At 43.9% G+C, this 19,057-nt stretch overlaps 1 protein-coding gene across 1 annotated transcript in view; it reads right to left on the bottom strand.

Moving 5' to 3' along the window:
- Positions 1-14,700: 14,700 nt before the first annotated feature.
- Positions 14,701-19,057, bottom strand: part of SESN3 (sestrin 3) — a 72,686-nt gene continuing 68,329 nt past the window's right edge. Inside the window, exon 10 of the mRNA XM_032219649.1 lies at positions 14,701-18,236. Within this exon, the coding sequence (XP_032075540.1) occupies positions 18,150-18,236 (87 nt within the window). The 3' untranslated portion in view covers positions 14,701-18,149. The remainder of the gene's footprint in view (positions 18,237-19,057) is intronic.

Genomic DNA, 19,057 nt, shown 5'->3' on the forward strand with positions numbered 1-19,057 from the left:
TGCGCTCTGTGCATGTGTATAGTTTTAACAAAACCTACCTTCCATGTTGCTTCTGCGGAGTAACAAAGCTTGGGCGTGGCAATCCACTCCGCCATGCAAATCAGCTGAGAGGATATAGTCAGGCAGGCCCAGCTGATCGTCAGAGCAAACCGGTTCGCTCCCCAGCTGATCGTCGGAACTAGCGGTTCACTCAAACCAGTCCAAACCGGCTGAATCCCACCCCTGATTATATCTGAAACCTACCAGGGGTTCAAAGAATCAAGAATGTCTTGAAATGTATTCACACATGGTAGCTTTAAAGGTGCCCCTCTTCTCCTGCAGAGACATTAACAAAACCTTTGTTAGACCCTTCTGTCCGCTGAGATGACGCAGGATCCAAAACAGAGCTATTTTTTCTTTCTTTCGAGATCTTGAATCTTCAGGATGCTCTTCCCAGGCAGCCGAAACTCAGTGTGTGTTCTGTGCAGAAAAGAATGGCCTTTTGCATGTGCCAAGCTTTTGGAGACATCGTATATAGCAGTGGTGGCAAACCAGTGGTGGGATTCAAATAATTTAACAACCGGTTCTCTGTCCTAATGACCAGGTGGGTAGGCGGGGCTTAGTGGTCATGTGACCATGTGGGTGTGGCCAACTCAATGTCACTCAGGTCGATGGGCGCTTCGCCTTAGCTGTGACAATGTAATAAGGGTTAACCGGAGAGGCAGTTTCTGTAAGCAGGGCAATAAAGATTAAGCTAGAAACAACACCAGAATGTTTCCTTCCTGCCTTCCTTATAGGATTAGCCCTATAAAGCGGAAAAAGAAGATTTCTTCCAACAACCGGTTCTCTGAATCTCTTAGAAAGTTAAGAACCGGTTCTCCCGAATGGGTGCGAACGGGCTGAATCCCACCACTGTGGCAAACCTTTTAGACACCGAGTGCCCAAACTCTGCGTGCCCACATGCCCAAGCTAAAAGGCATGCACGCACACATGTGCGGACAAGTGCGTGCATGCGTGTGGACATGAGGAGAGACGCAAAGACCAGCTGGCCGCAGGGAGGTGGGGCATCCCAACACCGGCAGCGCAGCAAGAGGTAAGATCTTTTTCTTTCGTGAGCTTCTGTTTCGTCGTTTGCAGGGAAACAGAAGGTCACAAAAGAAACGCCACGGAGATCTGACCTGGGGCGATGGCACGCATGCCAGCAGAGAAGGCTCTGTATGCCACCTCCGGCACAATGTGCATGTATAGGTTCTCTTTTTTTTTAATTATGGTCTGCTTTCTGAATGTTCTTTTGGAGCATTGCTACTTGGCTTCATTTAAATGGTTTGGTGAACTAGTTTTCAATCGTCGGTCCATTTTGGAAACGTCTGTCAGCCAACCAGGTGGGACCTGAAGTAACAACACTCTTTTTGGCATCGGCTTATGTTGACGTTTTTCGATCTTGGCCTCTTGAAGACATATGGACTTCAAGCCCCAGAATTCCCCAACCAGTATGCTGGCTGGGGAATTCTGGGAGTTGAAGTCCGCACATCTTCCAAGCGGCCAAGATTGAGAAACACTGACTTAAGTGGTGAAAATCTACCTGAGGCAACATTTTCTAATCTAGAAATGCAGTGAGTGGGTAAGCTAACCTTTCCTGATGATCTGGTTTGGCAAGAATCTGTAATTTAATTAATGCACTTTGGGAGCAAGGGAAAGGACGTCCCATTTCCGAACTGTGGAACTGACATGTCCTCCCTTCTTTTTGTCACAACTCACTTCAGGGAGAGCCTGGGACACCGTTTCATACGATAGCAGTTCACAACAATGTGTGAATAAAACTGGCTAATTTGAAAAGCTGCCCAAAGGTCCTCAGGTTTGGCTACCGTACAGTGGTGGGATTCAGCCAGTTCGCACCTATTCAGGAGAACCGGTTCTTAACTTTCTAAGCAGTTCGGAGAACCGGTTGTTGGAAGAAATCTCATTTTGTCCCCCCCCCCCACTTTACAGAGCTAATCCTGTAAGGAAAGCAGGAAGGAAACATTCTGGTGTTATTTCTAGCTTAATCTTTATTGCCCTGCTTACAGAAACTGCCTCTCTGGTTAATCCTTATTACATTGTCACAGCTAAGGTGAAGCGCCCATCGACCTGAGTGACGTTGAGTTGGCCACGCCCACCCAGTCACATGACCACTGATCCCCGCCTACCCAGCTGGTCATCAGCGCAGAGAACCGGTTGTTAAATTATTTGAATCCCACCACTGCTACTGTAGCTAAAACATGTTTGGTCACCCTAAATATGCACACACCCACTTACTTCTAAAATAGTTAACTTCTCTTAGCAGCATACAAAATTAAGAGATTTATGCTGTTTTGACTCAAGTTTTTAGCACCTAAAATTGAGATGCTAGGCCCGAAAGATGTACGTGAAAGGAATTTAAACCTCAAAAAGTGACATGAAGAAGTTTCTGCAAAATGATAACTTTTTAGTGCATCCCGTAATTAAAGCTAGGAAATGAACATGTATATTGAATGTAATACTACATATGTGTGCATTATTATTATTATTATTTTTCATTAAATGAATACAGGTAGTTCTTGACTCGTGACCATGGTTCAGTCCAAAATCTACGTTGCTAATCAAGACAATTGCTGAGTTTTGCCTCATTTTAAAACTTCAGGCCACATTTGGTAAGAGAAACATGGCAGTTCTCTGTGTTCTAGTTTGGCTCAGATATTAGGCTATCTCTAGGGAGATTGCATATATAAACTTTTCAAGCCCCATTCATGTCAGTACAAAGGTTTCTGTTGTCACAGCACCAGGGGCGAGATTCAGCCGGTCTGGTCTGGTTGAAGCGAACTGGTAGCTCCAATGATCAGCTGAGGAGAAAATCGGTTCGCTCAGAAGATTGGGTGGGCCGCCCCACCCCTGCGCTTTACTTACCTGTTGTGGCCCACCAGGAGCTGTTGGAGCTGCAAACAGACTCCGACAGCAAGGGGCTCTATGAGTCAGCTCTGGAAGATGTGGAGGACCCTGGACAGGGTTCAGACTCCGAGCAGGGACCAGAGAAGCTGGTTGGCCACCAGGAGGCGCCTGAGGCATGGAGCAGCATGGAGTTGGTCCCTGACGTCAGGCCCTGGAGCAGTGGGGAGAAGCTAAGGGAGTTGGTCCCGGATGCCAGGCAAAGGCAGGCAGATAAGCGCTGACAGCAACTACGCAGATACAGAAGATAATTGGACACAGGTGGTTGTAATTAGGCTCCTCCCAAGAGAGTATATAAGAAGAGACTTTGGGAGGAGGCTGTTTGCAGGATTCAACTAATATACCAACGCTGGAGAAGCTCGTGTGTATTTCTTATCTTGGAAGTCTGGATTGCTGCCAAAGTCTTGTCGGTGTGTTAATTTACTGTGAATAAATTGTCTAGCAATAATCTTGTGTCAGCGTGCCTCGGCGTACGGAGGGGGGGTCAGAACACTTACCTATATCCTCTCGGCTGATTTGCGCGGCAGATTGTTGCGCCTCAGCTGTGTTACTCCCCAGAAGTAACATGCAAGGTAAGTTTTGTTAAAACTATGCACGCGGGCAGAGCGAGCATCAGGTGCGGGTGTGCGCAGAGCGCAGGCCAGCACAGCACACGATCACCAAACCTGTTGTTAAAATGCACCACTGCGCAGCACAGCCATGTTTTGTTGCTGTTTTGATATGCAAACAAGGATAGGAATGAGAGTGACGTTGATGCTAAACGGATAGAAAAACAGCAGTGAATGTGATGAAGGGCTAATGCAACTGTGACCCGTCAAAACCGCGGTCCACTAAAGCGCGCCTGATCAAAGCGCGTACGTGACGTCATCAGCAGCGCGACAAATAAAATTAAAAATAAATTGAATTAAAATTAAAATAAAATTAAAGCAAGCCGATTCACGTAAAGGTAAGGGTTAGGTTTAGGGTTAGAGTTAGGTTAAGGGTTAGGGTTAGGGTTACGTTAAGCGTTAGGGTTAGGGTTAGGGTTAGGTTAAGGGTTAGCGTTAGGTTTAGGGTTAGGTTAAGGGTTAGGTTTAGGGTTAGGTTAAGGGTTAGGCTTAGGTTTAGGGTTAGGTTTAGGGTTAGGTTTGGGGGGGGTTAGGTTTAGATTTACGCGTTAATTTTAAATTTACCGCTCACAGCGTGCTGTTTTCGTCGCGCTGTGATGACGTCACGTACGCGCTTTCGTTGAGCGCGCTTTAGTCTACCGCGGTTTTGTGGTGGAACCAATGCTACGTCCATATAATGGAAGGACAGTTTGGGATGAATTTATCACCTGGAGGGGAATCATAAGACTTATGAGTTTGGTGTCATGGTGAAGAACCAGGATAGGAAATGAATTCTAGCCACACCTTAGGCACAAAGCCAGCTACCCTCTCTCAACCCTAGGTAGAAGGCAATGGCAAACTGTTTATGAAATCTTGCCAAGCAAACCACATACAAGGACTTGTATAGGCAGCTACCGGGTGTCAACACTGACTTGAAGATGTGCACACTTAAAGCAGCCCTAGAATAAATTGCACTACAGCGACAACTGGTGCGGTGTCCCATTCTGTAGAAACATCAAGGTTAAGCCTAAAAAGTCTTAAACTTAATCTGCAGGGAATCCCATATTTTGTGCAAAGTTCCTCGCCCCTCATCTCTTTTTGAGTGGAACAAATTCGTTCAAACAGAACAAATCTTAGGTTCCAGGAGAGGCGATCAGCTTCCTAAATCAGACACACAACATTAATATTTACCAGGGAGATTACATTACTGAAGAAATTGCCCGTGAAAATTCCCTTGCATTTTTATATAGCCGTATTTTACACACACACACACACACACACACACACACACACACACGTCTATTTTGGACTATTATATACTATATACATCTACATAGGATGCACAAGATGTGCTAGTTGTTCCTGATTCTAGGGGGCAGTGCTCATCTCCATTTCTAAGCCAAAGAGCCAGCGCTGTCCGAAGACGTCTCCGTGGTCATGTGGCCGACATGACTAAAGGTTCCACCACAAAACCACGCTCGACTAAACCGCGTCCGACTAAACCGCGTAGCTGACGTCATCAACAGGGCGACAACAGCACGGAGACAGAAACCTAAACCTAAACCTAACCCCCCTAAACCTAATCCTAAACCTAACCCTAAACCTAACCCTTAACCTATCCCTAAACCTAACCCTAAACCTAACCCTTAACCTAACCCTAACCCTAACCCTTAACCTAACCCTAAAGCTAACCCTAAAGCTAACCCTTACCTTAAGTTGAATCGGCTTGCTTTCAAAGCGCTATTTAAAGCGCCCTTCTTTCTCCGCGCTGGCTGTTGTCGCCCTGTTGATGACGTCAGCGACGCGGTTTAATCGGGCGCGGCTTAGTCGAGCGCGGTTTTGACGGCTCACAATGACTAAATGCCAAAGGTGCACGGAATGCTGTTACCTTTCCAACAAAGGTGGTTCCTATTTTTCTAGCATATTTTACATGCTTTCAAACTGCCAGGTTGGCAGAAGACAAGTAATGGGAGCTCACTCCATTATATGGCACTAGGGATATGAACCGCCGAACTTTCTGATCGACAAGCTCAGCGTCTTAGCCACTGAGCCACCGCATCCCCTATAATACATACTGGTTGCCAAATGCCTGGATTTTGATCACACAACCACAGGGATGCTACAATGGTTGCGAGTGTGAGGATCTTTTCAGAATAATAAATTTTATTAAAAAGACACAAGCTTTCATGAACTGCAGTTCTAGATAAAACTTGCTTCCATCTGTTAGTGTGAAGAGCGCTTCTAGGCTTGGAACAAACATTTTTAATTTAACATCGCCCCCTTGTGTTAAGGAATAGGGACAACATAAGCCTGTTCATTTAAAAAAAAAAAACCAAACCAATCTGAAAGGGTTTAGGGATTCTGCTATAATAAATCAGGGTAGGTTAATTAAAAGCTCACAGATATAACAGATTAACAGAGTTCGAAGGGACATTATAGGTCACCTAGTCCAATCCCCCGCTCAAGCAGGAGACTCTACACCATTTCTAATAAATGGCAATCCAATCTCTTCTTGAAAGTCTCAAGTGATGAAGCTCCCACAATTTATGAAGGCAACGTCTGTTCCATTGGTCGATTATTCTCATAGTCAGAAAGTTCCTCCTTATTTCTAGGTTGAAGCTCTCCTTGGTCAGTTTCCACCCATTGCTTCTTGTTCTACTCTCAGGTCCTTTGGAGAATAGCTTGACTCCCTCTTCTTTGTGGCAACCCCTGAGATATTGGAAGACTGCTATCATGTCTCCCTTAGTCCTTCTTTCTATTAAACTAGACATACCCAGTTCCTGCAACTGTTCCTCATATGTTTTAGTCTCCAGTCCCCTAATCATCCTGGTTGCTCTCCTCTGCACTTTTTCTAGAGTCTCAACGTCTTTTTTATAGTGTGGTGACCAAAACTGGATGCAGTACTCTAGGTGTGGTCTTACTAGGGCTTTATAGAGTGGTATTAGTACCTCGTTTGATCTTGATTGTATCCCTCTGTTAATGAAATTTGGGATTGCATTGGCTTGTTAGGCTGCCGCTGCACACTGCTGGCTCATATTTAGCTGGTTGTCCACTAAGATTCCAAGATCCATCTCACAGTCACTGCTGTTAAGCCTGGTTTCACCCAGTTTATATGTATACTTTTTTTTTTATTACCTCAGTGTAGGATTTTACTTTTTTCTACATTGAATTTCATCTTGTTACATAGGGCCCAGTGTTCAGGTCTGCCAAGATCCTTCTTGAAATTTGATTAATATTAATATATGCAAAGGACTGGTGGCCCGTGTCAAACAAATTTCATTGATTTTAAAAAGTAAAAAAAAAAATAACAGCAAAAGAGAACAGCCTCCTCCCGCCCCCAAATAGCTTCAGCTACCTTGTTGGAATTTGATGGTTGAATCTAATATTTGATTGGATGTGTGGACAGCTTTAAAAAAGCTACAGCAACATGTTGCAGGAAGTGATGAATTCTGGGCTACAATATGTGTGGCTGCTCAGTTTTGCAAACTGCGGGGTATGTCCATCTAGTTCTTTGGGCAATAATGTATACCCCAAAAAATATGGTTTACCACTGACATCATCTGGAATGTTTTTCCAATGTTTTAGGTCAATTTAAGAGACACACACCGTATCGCCATTGTGCGAGACCCCGTGCTTCTGATTCACAAAGTTGAGGACTGTTGGGATGCTACCAAAGGCATAGAATTCATTCTTGCTTGGAAAAGGAATCTTAAAGACTCTGTGAATCAGAAATTGGCATAAAACCCTGTTGGCTGAGGCCACAGGTCTCCCTAATAAACATTTATTTTATACTGATAACCTGGCGTAGCCTGGGTATTTATTTATCCTAATCCTGTATTAGACAGGAAAAGCCCTGATTTTGGCGACAATTAAATTAGTTACAAATGTTTTCCCTGTGTCCCCAGAAGCGTCAAGGAAAGTGGGAGCCCCCGTGTGGAGTAGTGTGAAGCCGTTACCATGGCAACTCCACAGTGCTGTACAGTAGAAGCCATTTTACGGTGGTGAGGTAGAAGCCATTTGAAGGCACAACAGGCTGTATCTTAACAGAACAACTCCCCCCCCCCGAGAGGTGTTAGGGGTAACACTATCAATGCTGATGAGGTTACCTAGTTTGAGTAATGAAAGGTCTGCTAGAAAACAACCAAGCTCTGAGACCACCAAGGACCCCCCCCTGCTTTTATTATTTTTATAAATAACTCAAGGTGGCCTACATACCCCCTTCCGCTTTCTATTTTCCCCACACTAAACACTGTTGTTGGGCTGCGAGAATGATTGGCCCAAAGTCACCTAGCTGGCTTTCATGTCTAAGGTGGGACTAGAATTCACAGTCTCCTGGCTTTCTAGCCTAGTATCTTAGCCACTAGACCACACATTCTGTTAAATTAAAAAGCAGGATTCTTGTCAGAGTCTGGGGATATTCTGTAATCCTGCATCCAGTGGGGATTTAATTCAATAAACAGTGGTTCAACCTGATACTAGCTGATAATGATATATTTCTTTTTGCCTATCTTGAACTCCTGCTTCACACTGTAGCTTTCACCATCACCAGATACCTTTGCCTGTCAGGTAAAATACACAATAAAAGGGTTCCACCACAAAATCGCGGAGGACAAAATCGCGCTCGACGAAAGCGCGCATTTGACATCATCACAGCGCGACGAAAACATCGCGCTGTGATCGAAAAATGTAAAAATAAAGCTAAAACCTTACCCAACCCCCCCCAAACCTAACCCTAACCCTAACCCTAACCCTAACCCTTAACCTAACCCTAAATCTAACCCTAAACCTAACCGTTAACGTAACGCTAAACCTAACGCTAACCCTTAACCTAACGCTAAACCTAACGCTAACGCTCTAAACCTAAACCTAACCCTAACCCTTAACCTAACCCTAATCCTAACCCTAACCCTAACCCTTACCTTTATGTGAATCGGCTTGCTTTAATTTTATTTCAATTTTTAATTTTTTTCGTCGCGCTGTGATGACGTCACATGCGCGCTTTTGTCGAGCGCGATTTTGTCCTCCGCGCTTTTGACGGGTCACGAATAAAAGAGGCGATAGCATTCGCTGAATTGAAAATAAGAAACAGGACAAGGAGTGGGGTGTGTTTTTTTGCCAGTTTTATTGAACCAGTAAAATTCCTGCTGAGAACAATGAAAGAGGTTTCAGCAAGTATAAATGCTATACAGTTTAAACAAACCCCACTCTTCCGTACCTATAAATAGATTTTTTTTCTTGAAAACCTCATAAAAAGTGCAGATTTTATGAATTGCTTGTTAACAGGTTAATGTGCACACACATATTACTTTATTGAAAAATACGTTTCCATTTCAGCTCACTAATTTTTTTATTCTTCTTCTGGACCTGCTCGAATACAATTCAAAATGAGTAACTAAAAGCTTAAACCAAGAAAGACAGAAGAAAAAAAAGTAAGTCAGACAGATAGATCCAGTTGGATTGGCTTGTCCAATATGCATCTTGGTTAGAAAACTTAAGCTAAAGTCTTGGTTAGATCTTAAATCTGCACATTTTCCAAAAGAATGGGTCTATGTTGCTATTTTCATTTTGCTGGTGTTATTAAGGGTAATCTAAAGTCCGCAAATGCTTCAGTTATTCCTGCGCTATTTGTATTTTTGGAGTGTAGGAAAGGGACACCCCAGTCAACTTTTTGTGGCTCCGGAATAACTTCAAACACATCCTGAGGTAACAGAATCAAAGTTATCCAAGACCATATGAACACTATAAAAATCCATTCCTCCCAATCTCACCCTCTTTACTGGCATTAACCTATAGGTGGAAAAGCCCGTTGATCAGTTACAAGCAACTGGTGGGCCCGTTATGGGTCACTCAGATGATGCCATCTTGAAGCATCATTGTAGTCAATCAAAGGTGTACTTTGATTTTTGTCTACTCCCTTACTTCTGGCTTCAGGGAAATCTGAAAATACCCCCCAACTCCTGCTCTTCTCACACGTCTGACAAATAAAGATACAACTTTGGACAGTGGGTGAAAAGGGAAATGGACCATAGACTTCCCTCTGGTGCTCACCCTTCGAGATTTTCTGTCCTGTATTGTGGTTTCTCTTAAATGCTAGCAGAAGCTGAGATTTCAATTCTCATTTTCCCAACAAGCAAGCATGAAGAGGCATTCCTATGTGAAACCTCTACCTGGATTCTTATATTGCTAGCCAACCATCCCCACAGGATTAGAGCAGTATAAAGGATTTCGTCTCTCACACATACATAAGTTCACATTACCCATACTAAACACATGATCTCAAATTAATAGGAAAGGACAGTTTTAAATGGTTACAGGTTATTGAGTCAGTTATAAAAAAACAACCCCAGAGACACCAAGCCCTAAAAAGCTTAAAACTCACAGACACATCTTCATTCTCTCCCCACGGACCAGAACACACACAAACACAACCCCAAATACACATATATAATACAGCTGTGGAAATTCTAAATAATATAAGCTTAATCTACGTACAGCCATAACACAGTACACAACTTGAAGGTAGACATAATCCCACCTCACTTCCGGCTGCCGCTCTACGTTTCACAAAATTGTGAAGGGGAAAAAAAATAACAACCCAAAAAGTTACAGTAACAAAGTCAAGGACCATCAAGGCCTATCACAGCTTCTAGAAATACACTACATTTAATGGGAGGAGAAGACAATGTTTCCCCCAAGAAGCCCATTGGAAAAAAGTGATTTCTTTTTTTTTCTTTTTCTTTTGAGCATTCATCAAGTGCAACTAGATGTTTATACATGCAACTTCAATCTCAAGAGTCAGTTGGCTGGGCGCTCGGCATACATTCAGGCAACCATTTTGTTTCCGATCCAGATAACATCAAGGAGGACTACACCAGCCTTCCAACTTTCTAGACAGAGGTTGTAGTCCCACAACATCTGGAGAGCGGAAATCCGGGAAAGTCCAGATTGTGATGACGTGCTTATTTTGAGAATATATTTTTTTTGGCGGGGGTGCATATTTTAACTGGGCCCACATCCATTGGGATTGTAATAAGGCCATGGGAAGGGGGGGGGGGATGTGGTGCCAAGGAGCGTAAGGATTTTCTGAAGGATCCTCCTTGATCGTTTCAATCCTTTTGTGAGTGAACAATTCAGTGGAATTTATGTACACAGCTGAGCACTCAACGGTTTCTCTGCCTTTGGAGTAAATTTGGAAAGACCCATCTTTACATGGATTTGAAAGGGTTTTGGCAGGGCTGCTGGAGGAGAAGTCGGGGGGGACGGGAGAAGTAAATTGTGCTTTGGTGAAATCTCACTCCCCTTGTGCGGTTGACCACTTGCCCTAGGTCTTCATCCAACCACAACTTGATACAAGTCAGGTTTAGAAGAGAGCACCATTCCAAATGCTACGTGTATTCAGGCAGCTTGTTCAGGAATCATGCATGGTGGGCTTGAAAGAAGAGGGAGAAATTGCTATGAAAAAAATCTTAGGGCTTCCTAACTGAATGAGTCAGGAGATCAACCGTGTCCATCGGGGTGGGATTCAAAAATTTTAGCAACCAGTTGCTGGGTGGGCGTGGCCATGGTGGGCGTGGCCTGCTCAGCCTCCCGCAGCACTGCGGGGTGGTGGCGTTTCACTCTTCCCAGGCTCCAGAGTCTTTCCTCTAGCCTCCGGGAGGGAGAAAATAGCTTCCCCCGAGCTCCAGATGCCGGAAATGGGCCCATTTTCCAACTTCCAAAACTTCTTGGAGGCCCTTTTTTTCTCCCTCCCCAGGCTCTGGGGGCTTTCCTCGAGCCTCAAGGAGCCCCCAGGAGGGTAAAAATGGCCTCCCCAGGCTCTGGAAACCTTCTGGAGCCTGGATACAGCTCTGTTTCTGGACTTCCGAAAGACCGGTATTTCACCCTCCCTCACTTCTATATATATATAGAATCACATGTTGCCAATCAGTGTACAAACAAATAAAAGAATATATTATTCTATTTTTGAAGTTCTGTTTCATAGGAATCTAAGTTTTGATTGTTCCCTGGTTAAAATTTTGGAGCAACCCTGAGGCTCAAATCTTGACCTCTTGTTTTCTCCCTGGGAAAGAAAGGGAGCTTTATTTGGAGGCCACTGAAGCTAGACACCAAAGTGCATTAGATCAAAGGCAATCTAGATCTAACAACCATCTTTTTTCTGGCCTCTCCTGAATCATTTAATCAGGAAGCCTCAAGATCTTTCTTGGCAATTTTTCCTTCTTTCAAGTTCACGCCATCTGAGGCAAGAGGTACTCTGCAAGAGATTGAGTCAACCTTTCTTTTCCTGGCTCCTTCTGGACTTCAACCACCATCACCACCAGCCAGCATTTCAAAGATCTCGAAGCTTGCATGTATACAAGAAAGGGCTTTTTTATTTATTTAAAAAAAGCACAACCTCAGAGAGAAGAATTTTATTACCCAGACTTAAGAATTATATAGTTTCTGCTCCAAAAAGAAACAATTCCCATTCTCCACCTATCAGAAAAATCTTTTGACCGTTCTCCCAAAGGTGCTTTTTCCAAAAGGCAACATTGGACTTTCTTGGGTTTTTCTTTGGAAACGTTTCGCTCCTTATCCAAGAAACTTCTTCAGTTAAACGTTTGCAAAGAAGCATCCAAGAAAGTTGAGTTGCGTTTTGGGAAAAGCACCTTTGGGACAACCATGACCTGGATGATTGAGACTATAGACATACGCTCTTCTGACAGTTGCCATGCCTTCTCTTCAAGAGGGAAATTTACGCACCACTGATCTGGCAAGGTGGAAGGTCCGTTGTGCAGTTGTGTGCAAAATTCTTGCCGGGACAATCTGATCTTCCAAGTCATTCCTTGCCATAATGTGCGTCCTTTTAAAGCAAGCCGCAACTTTCATGATCAAAGCACACCTCAACCACAGCACTTCAGAGGAGCTCATGTGCACCGAAAGCTGGCTTTGAAATTTTTCACAGATAGCAGAACAAAGAATTCCTGGGATTCTCCTTTTCAGCTCAATGGATGGATGGATGCAAAAACTAAAAATAAAAAATCCCCCATCCTTGAAAAAAAAAAAGGAAAAGATCTTGAATCAAAAATCCTATCTAGCTAAACCTCTCCTGCAACTTATGCTTCTTAAAAGCAGTCCTACTGGCCTCTCTACATATGTATAGAAAGAAAAAGCACATATACGACATTACATTAAAACGACACCCTCCTTCCCCCCCCCATTCTATTTTAAAAAAGGTTGAAAAATCAAACGGAATTGCAAAGCGAATTTGTTCTTTTTTTTTTTTTTTACAAATTAAAGGGTTCCAACTGGGGGCTGTCTGGTTTAAAGAAATATTTATTATTTGATCGCATTTTATTACAAAGGGTCCCAGTCCAGGGGTGGTATTCAGCAGGTTCTGACCAATTCTAGAGAACCGGTAGTGGAAATTTTGAGTAGTGCGGTGAACCGGTAAATACCTCCTCTAACTGGCCCCACTCCCATCTATTGTCTCCTCCCGAGTCCCAGCTGATCGGGAGGAAATGGGGATTTTGCAGTATCTTTCCCCTGCCACGCCCACCAAACCACGCCCACAGAACAGGTAGTAAAATCTTTTGAATCCCAACACTGGTCCCAGTCCAGAAGCTCTTAGACCAGTATTTTTCAACTTTGGAAAATTTAAGATGTATGGACTTCAACTCCCAGAATTCCCCAGCTGGCAGGAGGAACGAGTGGGCCTGATACCCAATGACAACCAGAATTGTACTCCAGCCCTTTCTAAGCGAAAGCTGAATCTAGTCGTGGAATAGAAATAGGTAAGGAGTCTGGAAATCTACATGGCTACATTCAGGCCCTCTGAATCGTTCAGCTTGAAACTTGTCATTTCCTCTGATGTGTCAGCTACTCGAAGATTAGAGCATTCCCATGAAGCCAGTGGTGGGACCAGAAAACTATGTCTATGCAACAAACAATTGTGTTAAGATTTTAATGCTTAAAAGTTGATTCTTTCTCATGTGTTTCTCCCCTCCCCTCCCTTTTTGCAGACTTATAGTTTGGCACATTTGTGAGTTTAAGCAATACATCAAATAAAAAAAAAGAAAGAAGTAAAAATGGATGTCTATTCTGAACATTCACAAAGTAAAAACAATGTCACAACGACAACCTATTTCAGTAGATAAATCTAACCGCTCTACTTGATCACACCAGATCATACTGGTCCAAACTTGGAAATGCTTTGTAACATTTAGATTTGCCATTCTATTTCTAGGGAAAATCCCCAATTCTCAAAAGAACAGAGCCCCAGACTTAAATGCCAAAAGAAGACCAGGTACCAAGTGAAATTTTGCTTCTGCTGATGAATTTAGAACTGAGATATTTCCCTAAGGAAAGGGGGAGGGAACTAAACACCCTCTTAGAACTATAAAGTCTATTTGTGTCTTGGTGAGTTTTTGTTACAATAAAAGTAAATTTTTAGAAGAAAAGACATTACTGCTTCTCAATGTGGAACACCGGTTTCCATTAAAAAGGTTAAAAAAAACCTGCCATCTCCCTCTGAAAAACTAAAGCTCTTAAAATCTAAAACACAAACCAGATCACATATAGTAATCGTCCCTGTTCAGACAGACTAGATGATCTGCATAACAGTAGGAGAGTGGGCCCCTCTTGAAGGGATCTCAGGAGGAAGGTTGAACTTCCATCACTTGCCGTTCCTCCTGATGTCCCTTCTTATCTAGTGACAAGGAGGAGAGCAGAGGTGGGCTGTTACTGGGTTGCACCAGTTCACATGAACCTGTAGTTAAGATTCTGCTCTGTTCAGCGAACCAGCAAATCCCACCACTGGCTGGCCCCACCCCTGCTTGTTTTTTGTCCCGTTTTGGCCTGTTTTTTGGGCCAAAAACAATGGCTTGAAAACAGTCCAAAAAACGGCTGAAAAACAGGCCGAAAAATGGGTGGGGGCGGGGCCAGCCAATGGTGGAATTAGCCTCAACCGGCTGAATCCTACCTCTGCCTTTGAGGTGAGTGGCCAGAAGATGGCACTGGGTGTGATGAGTGACGTCACCCACCCCGTCTCATAACCAACCGGCCACACCTATCAAGCCAGAGACTGGTGGTTAAGTTATTCAAGTCCCACCACTGGAAGAGAGAATATGATTGAGGATACATAGCAAAGAGAGAGAGAGAGACAGAAGGAAATACATCAGTCCTTGCTTCTATTTCTCTTTTCTCTCCACCAGTTGGTCTGCCGCTCTGTGTTGGGAGACCAGTTTTCAGTAGTTTTTTCCTCCACTTTCATCATGACTCTCGTTCAAAGCCAGAGCCCGCTCAAAGCTAAAAATGCAATTGACCTTCAACTCTTCCACTGATTCAATGTGATTCTGGACACAACAATCTGATGCTGAGAGAAGAACATGGGCCCAACTTCTGCCATAGTAAAGCAACTGGCAGAACTCTCTCATTGCCTAGGAAATTCCTGTGCTATCTCCACCTACAGGGAAGGAGGACTGGACGTTTGTCCAGCAGCAACTAACTTAGCTTAGTTTGGTGAGTGGTTGGTGCCTGCACCAAGTCCCCATTCTTGTCCCAGTTTGATTTAACAGCCGTCTCCATTCAACTGAATGTCTACCCGAGAGGCAGAACTGCAGAAAATATAACAGCAGGAGGGAGAATAATGTTTTAGGTGGCTGGGGAAAATATTTTTTTTCTTTTTTTAAAAAAGTTGGTTTTTACAATTTCTAAGTTTCTTGAAGAGAAGTCACATCTGTGCAACGATGCAGCTGATAGAAATCCGTAGTGTACAGTAAACATATCCCCCAGAGAATGTGGATATCAAAAATAGCTTACGGTTCCACATGCACAGGAGAATGAACACAATCATTTCAACATCTGAAAGGGGGGCGGGGCGGAAGAGGGGGAGGAGAACAACATCCTATCCCAAAGGATGGTAAGTAAAGTTTTGAAAAGTTCAACAAAATAACCTTGGTCTGGTCTATTTTGTTTTTTAAACACTGAAAGTACTATTATAAAACAAGTGATTATGAAAATCTTTCGCTTTTTTTTTTTTTGTGGAACGATTCTATTTTGTTTTCTACAGCTCATTTAGAAAACCCATTTCGTTCATTTCCAAAGCACAGGGGGGGGGGGAACCTGGGGTCAGTCTTAAGCCAGAAAAGGGAAAGGTGAGTGAGTGGGTGGGTGAGGGAAGAATTTACATCAAAACCAGTCGAGCCGAAGTTAGTCACAACTGGCAATCTTGTTGCCAAAATGTTGGTCAGTGCTTAAGATTTATTGGTAGATTAAGACCACTCGAAGGCAGTGGGCAAGTTGTCAACTCTGACAAAAGAGTCACAGTTGGGCCAAAAGCAGCTTAGATTTCAATGGGACTTAGTTATGACTAACGTTCCCTGGATTAAGCCCATCACTGAAAAGTCACTGCTTCTGTGGGTCAGTATTCAGGCACTTCGCTGAAACGCAACGTAACACACTTAAAGCTATTAAAAACACGGGTAACTTGTGCTCTAAAACTGCAAAGAGTGTGTGCTCAAGCACCACAGAGACGGGATCTTTTTAATTTTTTTGGCAATTCACATCTTTTTCTCAAAAAGGACAGGGTCCAATGGTTGCTACCTCTTCGAAGCGAGCGTGGCGCTTTTGCCACAGTCGCTTCTCGGGAAAACTCAACCTGGCATCTCCATTGGAAGGAACCGAGGCTCCACAGAAAGGAATGGGGATCTGGGCTCTACCCAGAGGTGGCATTCATTCTACCAGTTCTGACAGGTTCCCCTGAACTGGGAGCAGAAATCGTGGGTGGCCCCACCCACCTGCTCCGGCTCTATGGCATCCCGTTAAAGCCCTTTTTTTCGCTAAAGGGGCATGCACAGAAGGCTCAGGCGCACTCATGGTAGGGAAGGTAAGCTAATACCACCTCTGGCTCCGCCCCAGTTTTGTTTTAACAGAGGCTTTGGCAATGTGGGAGTAGATGATTGTTCAAGGCAAGCAAGCCAAGGTTAGGAACAACGTTTGGGAAAGAACAAACTGCTGTTCCCCAGATGTTCTGAATAGGACTTTTCAGCAGGAAGTTTGTTGGGTGGGAGAACCTTGCCTTTCTGCTCAAATATTGCACTTCCTTTGTTCACTCATGACAACACACAGAAACATGATTCATAGCTTTAAAATATAGATTATATATATATATATGCATATATAAAAACCTGCTCTGACACTATCACTCAGGGAAATACGAGAAGAATGAAACTTCTTAAAAGTTTGAATCAACACCACCGTCATTACTCTTCTATATATATTTTTTTCTTTAAAAAAGAAAGAAAGAAACAGCAATGGAAGAAAGATGTAACTTCACGAAAGCACTTTCTCTGCTTGTAGAAGGGGTGGGTGGGCATCTCGAGAGAAACGATCTCAAGTTGTGCAAGGGAATTTAAAGAGGCCCGCCTGCGATTCTAGTCGAGCAACCGTCAACCAGAACTCACAATAATGGGCGAGACGGAACAACGCTCTCGCCCAACGGAAGGCAGCATAACATGGAACTTTCCGGGAAAACGCTACAGATCAGCAAAAGAATCCATGCTTCGGGTGAACGAGTTTGGGGAAACTGAAGAGGAGAAGAAATAGGGTCTCGACTTTCCAGCGATATGAGTTAACACAAACTTTCCTATGTGGACCAACCCAACTTAACTTGCGTAGGTCTCCCCCTCCCTTTTGATCAGGCAGTGCGTGTTGAACTTGTACACAGACTCACTGCTGCCTAATCCGTGCACCAGTTAAAAGTTACAAAGTAACCTGGTTTAAAAATAAAAAAATCCACACATGCCAAGTTAAAACTGAGTTGCTGGCCTGGGTTGCCAAGAACCTCCACAGAAATGGGAGAGGCAGAAAGCGACACAATCGTAGGGCCAAAGAGGATAGGCCGTCCCTGAAACTGTACAGTTGAAATGGATAGGGGAAGAACCACTGCATTCAGGAAAACAGTCTTCCAATGCCGTGTTGTCAGTAACATGCCGCGGGGGTGTGCCGCAGTTGCTTTCACATTTTTCTTTTTTTTAAAAAAAAAAAGGTAAACACAATAGTTGCATTCATTCCACACAACCTCCGACCTACCGCCGAAGAATTAACATTTCTTGGGAGTTTATGCAAGAACAAGCTTAACTGAGCAATTCAGCTTAAAACATAGCGTACGCAGTATTAAGGGAAACGGCATGTTAATATTCCAGAAAGAGCTAAAAAGAAAGAAGGGAGAAGAGATGGACAAATCCGTCCGGGCAAGATACCGTCTACAGGACAGACCAAATGCGATAGTTGGAACCTCAAGAGAGACATTTTAAATTCTGAGTGCGAGGGGAAAAAAACACACACACAGCAAAGGATCAGAGATAGCAAACCAGCTTACAGCAATACTTCAACGGGAATCCGCTTCAGGAGAAGCGTTCCGCAGTGTTGTTGTTTGCGATTGCTAGTAAATGTAAGGATCGGGAAAGAGATAGACGGACAGAGAAAAGAGCGAGAGATTCATTGCACGGTAAACAGCTGCCAGACACACAGCTTCAGCTTTCAACACTACGGAATCCAATAGGCCTGATGCCACCCCCAAAGAGGGCAGCCTTTTACTGCTCGTCTTATTTGGAAGTTTGGCTCCTAAGACCGCGTTTGGGCCTGTCAGGTCAAGTGACAGGTGATGGCACGAAAGGCGTAGAGCAGCTCCGCCTGCATGCGAGCTTCCATCAGAAGAAGATTCACGTGGACCTAAGGAAATAGTGAAGCAAATTGGTAAATGACTATGGAGATTCTCAGTCATCTGGGCCATTGTTGTCTCAAAGGTGCTTTTTTTAAAAAAGCAACTAGACTGGTTGGTTGGTTGTTGTTGTTTTGAGGAAGGAGGAGATGTTTCGCTTCTCCTTCCAGAAGCTTCATCAGATGGGGGGATGTAAAGAAGGCTTCCATCCCGCCACCATCAGAACTGATGATGCTTCTTGGAAGAGAAGCGAAACATCTTCTTTTTCTTCCTCAAAATAAAAATAGTCCAGTTGCCTTTTGGTTTAAAACCACATTTCCATCCAATCTCCTTTCTTTTAAACATAGAAAATTCCACCCACCAGTTTCGAAGAGATAAGGGGTGGCCATCACTCTTGATCATTGGGAAGAATTTTAAACGCAATGAGAGGGTGTGTTTAGTGTATAGATATGACAATTTGCTGCCCATTTCCCAAGGTAGATTCAAAAAGGAGGTGTGTTAATGTGTTTGAGCAGGGGTGTCAAACTCAAGTCCCATGGAGCTGGCCTGGAAATATCAAAGGACTGGCCCACAATGCTTCTGCTGGCTTCCATAGTCTCCTGCAGCACTCTGCCGGCAGAAAACAGATCATGCAGAGGCCCCGCGAGGGCCACCCATGCCTTGTTTCTGGCTTCCATCGCCTCCTGCAGCACTCTGCCGGCCCAAAACATATCATGCGGAGGCCCCACGAGGGCTGCCTGTGCCTTGTTTTTGGCCTCCATGGCCGCCTACAGCACTCTGCTGGCCCAAAACGGATCATGTGGAGGTCCAAAACAGATCATGCCTTGTTTGT

Source organism: Thamnophis elegans, chromosome 6 (assembly GCF_009769535.1).
Source record: "Thamnophis elegans isolate rThaEle1 chromosome 6, rThaEle1.pri, whole genome shotgun sequence".
Lineage (NCBI taxonomy): Eukaryota > Metazoa > Chordata > Lepidosauria > Squamata > Colubridae > Thamnophis > Thamnophis elegans.